This window comes from Gavialis gangeticus, unplaced genomic scaffold (assembly GCF_001723915.1).
Source record: "Gavialis gangeticus isolate Ggan-Ray unplaced genomic scaffold, GavGan_comp1, whole genome shotgun sequence".
NCBI classification, from domain to species: domain Eukaryota; kingdom Metazoa; phylum Chordata; order Crocodylia; family Gavialidae; genus Gavialis; species Gavialis gangeticus.
The window spans coordinates 56,499,833-56,503,191 of record NW_017728994.1 but is presented as its reverse complement, the minus strand read 5'-3'; the positions used below and the strand labels follow the sequence as shown (position 1 = coordinate 56,503,191).

The following is a 3,359-nucleotide window of genomic DNA, read 5'->3' as shown; positions in this document are numbered from 1 at the left end:
CTGGAAGCTGAGGGATCCACTCAGAACCCTTAGCCCCTTATGTGTGCACACTTCTGTGCAGCAAGTTCTATGAACTGGCTCCAAAACTGGGACATTCTTGGAAAGGTTCAAGTGTTATACGTCTGTCCACACCCTAATACACAAGCTACCGTGAACTCGCTTCATCTTCTGTTCATCAGCAGACTTCTGATTTACCCAAGATATGCCTACATTTTTATGGAATATATATACCAGATACTACTAAGTATGTATAATAGAAAACTTAGATAAATACTTAGCCACTTCAGGTCTGAAGGCAGGCAGAAAGCTGGGTAAATGTTTAATTTATACACTAACTAAATCAGAGACACATACTATATGCTTTTGTAAGCCTGAACTCTCATCATCAGATGCTGCAAAAGGCTTAGAAAATTCAGACATTCTTCAAGTTTGCTATATCAGTTACAGAATATTTTAGTAGTGGTGGTCCAAAATGCATCTTTTTGGGGGGTCTATAATGCCATCTGCATGGTGTCTGGTGTCCAATGGACAAATCGTTAGCATTTTTAAAACAAGGCACGTCTATTTTACTATTTACTAGTATCCAAGATGCATCAAGCTGAAGATATTCTTGTGGGCTGACTAGAAGAGTTAACAGATTTAGTTACCTTGCCACTCTCTTTTGTCAGCAGATTTGGTTAGTAGCACCTCTTTATTTGTTTGAACTTCCTTTAAGGTCAGTTGTTCACATATTAACATTTCACTGATCATTCTTGGACAACCTGTGGAATTGTCAATGAGCTCTAGTCCAACACCATTTTTGGTCAAGGAAATTACACTGGCTTGAAGTTTTATCCCTGCTGTGTACATCTGAAATTTTGCTATAGTTTCTGGGAGCCACTGTTTGTTAACAGGCTTTACACCTAAATAGGGAAGATTTAAAAAAGAAAAACACACACACAAACAACTTTGGCACCATGTCTTTTGTTTCTAGAATTAATTATCTCCAAATTAAGAATTATGATGTGGCTGGGAAAAACCAAACCAAACAAAAGAACCACATTTGCTATCCTAGGAACATGTAGATTATATTTACAAAAAACAAGCAGCCCATCTCCCAACCAAAATGACACCCCGCCTCATCCCAAACTATAAGAGAATGGTAATTATTAATGCTGCATGTAGTGTTTGTAAATCAAAATAATATCCTAAGTTATAAATCATTATAGAAAGACCAAAGTATTTATTAATAGGGTGAATGTAGCCACTCTCTTTTCCTCACCGAGCATACATAACTGGAGTTGTGATTTAGGGATTTACCTTACACATCATTTTTTTTTGTAGAACAAGAAGAGTTGGAGAAAACATATTTCTCGAAGTAGCCACTTCAATTTTGGGGGGTGGGACCTGAAGCATTTTCTATTTTAAGGCAATCCTACTGTAGATGTCAGGGGATTTCCAAGCAAGGCAAAACCATGGCCTAACTACACTGACCTGTATCCTAAAAGTGGTTTATCTCAGCACTGCCTCTTGCTTCATTTATAAAGCCCTGAGTAGCAATAAGAATTTATACTTATGTAGCAAGAAGGGAACCAAAGATGTCAGTAGATCTGTAACTGGAAGTTTAAATGTAATGCAGTTCAAGAAACGGAATGACTAGAGTGACTTGGAGAGAAAAATATGGTTGAAACAGCCAAGAAGAAAAATTGCCAAGTTACAATTTCTTGTATCACAGGTTTTTGTTTTGTTTACATTTTATTAAACGTTTAAAGGCCTACCCTGCTAGCAATTTTGTACAATTTCTAAAAAACAAAGAATGTCTGCACCTGTTAAGTGTTCTCTTATTAACATTCCTTGTAGGAAGACCTACCTGATAGCCAACACTTAATTCCTTGAAATGGAAGTTTCAGGAACTCAAATGAAATCTGTCGGAGTTTGTCTGGAGTTACTTCCTCAATGTTTCCATAGTCTACAAACTGTACTTTAACAGCTCCATCTGAAGAAATGTCTTTTACCAAAGCACGGTACCATTTACCATCACCTAGGATTTTAAAAATTTCCAACATCAACCTAAATTTAAGTTCCCATTTATGATTTACTTTTATTGAAAGCTCTGATTCCGTTACCTTGTGTTAGATATGTGATCATTTGCAAACAAAGTGAACAAGAGAAGAGAGAGAGTGTTTGTCATTTGCAATTTTGTAGAATTTTAACAGTGAATCTTCTACACTGTTGCAAGCAAGCCCACAAAATTGGATGGCAACAAAGAATCAACTCTTGTTTCTTTCCAAATACAGATACCATTTTCAGCCACAAACTACATTAAAGGGTGCAAGTAAACTATTAACACTGTACACAAACTAGTGGAAAATCCAATATTTACTTTCTGGAAATAGTAACTTTCCTTAAGATAATAATTCAACTTTCTTCTCTGTACATTAAACAACAAAGTAACTGAGCAACAGTCACAACAGCTGCTGTTAAAAGTATTAACCTGTACAGGGGAGTCTAAAGGTTCATAGCAAAATCACTTGCGTCATTTACATACTTGGTTTACCACAGCCAACTGCAGATTTAATTTCCTTTCTTGTTGCCAAATTAAACATACCGTGAGAATGTAGATTTAGAAAACTGCATGTTAAACAGGATTTTTAACAATCAGTGATGGAGATGCACTTCCCATAAATACAGAGTAAAAGAATAGCAGCAAACAAAATCTCTTACCAGAGAAAAAAGCACAGCAAGGCTCTCCCCTTACAGGTTTGAAACTAGTAGCTGAAGCCTGCTGGCAGTATTCTGCCAAGGATTTGTTGAGTACTTTTAGAGCATTCAAGTCTAAGTAGAAGGTAAAAATAAATGTGAACACAAAACTAAAGCAAGAAGTTTATTAACAACATCAATATTATCAATTAATAAAATACATTTAGAAAATATATTTAAAACCCTTCAAATGACCCCATATTCAAATAAAACTTTGGTTTTATTTTCAAATAAGTTATATGCACATTTCTAATATTTCTATTTAAACAGCTGCATTTTACTGTAAGATGAATTTCATGCCTCAATTGTACTGCACATACTGTGTATGCACAAGACTAACGGCAATGTTATCCATAATAATTCTGACAGGCATAATTATAACATGATAACTTTAAAAATACATAAACAGAACCACCACCTCAAAGACCAAATTTTCAGATTAGCCAGCAGTGATCAGCATCTATGGTTTTAAACAAGAAAATAAGATCAACAATGCCCATTTCTTAATTTTTCTGTTGCACTTAATTCACTTAACAGTGACATAAAGTTAGTGGACTAACTCACTCTCGTCTCCCTAATGATTCCTTCCCAAAAACAGCAAGACTTAGATTTACTACTTA

The 3,359-nt window shown here is 35.3% G+C and overlaps 1 protein-coding gene across 2 annotated transcripts in view; it reads right to left on the bottom strand.

Annotated features, from left to right (window-relative positions):
• TDRD1 (tudor domain containing 1) overlaps window positions 1–3,359 on the bottom strand; it is an 85,399-nt gene that overhangs the window by 17,986 nt on the left and 64,054 nt on the right. For both annotated transcript variants that reach the window (XM_019502860.1, XM_019502861.1), the window contains exons 17-19: window positions 2,704–2,814; window positions 1,850–2,020; window positions 648–902 (exon numbers count right to left, since the gene is read on the bottom strand). In XM_019502860.1, coding sequence (XP_019358405.1) covers window positions 648–902; window positions 1,850–2,020; window positions 2,704–2,814 — 537 coding nt within the window. The remainder of the gene's footprint in view (window positions 1–647; window positions 903–1,849; window positions 2,021–2,703; window positions 2,815–3,359) is intronic.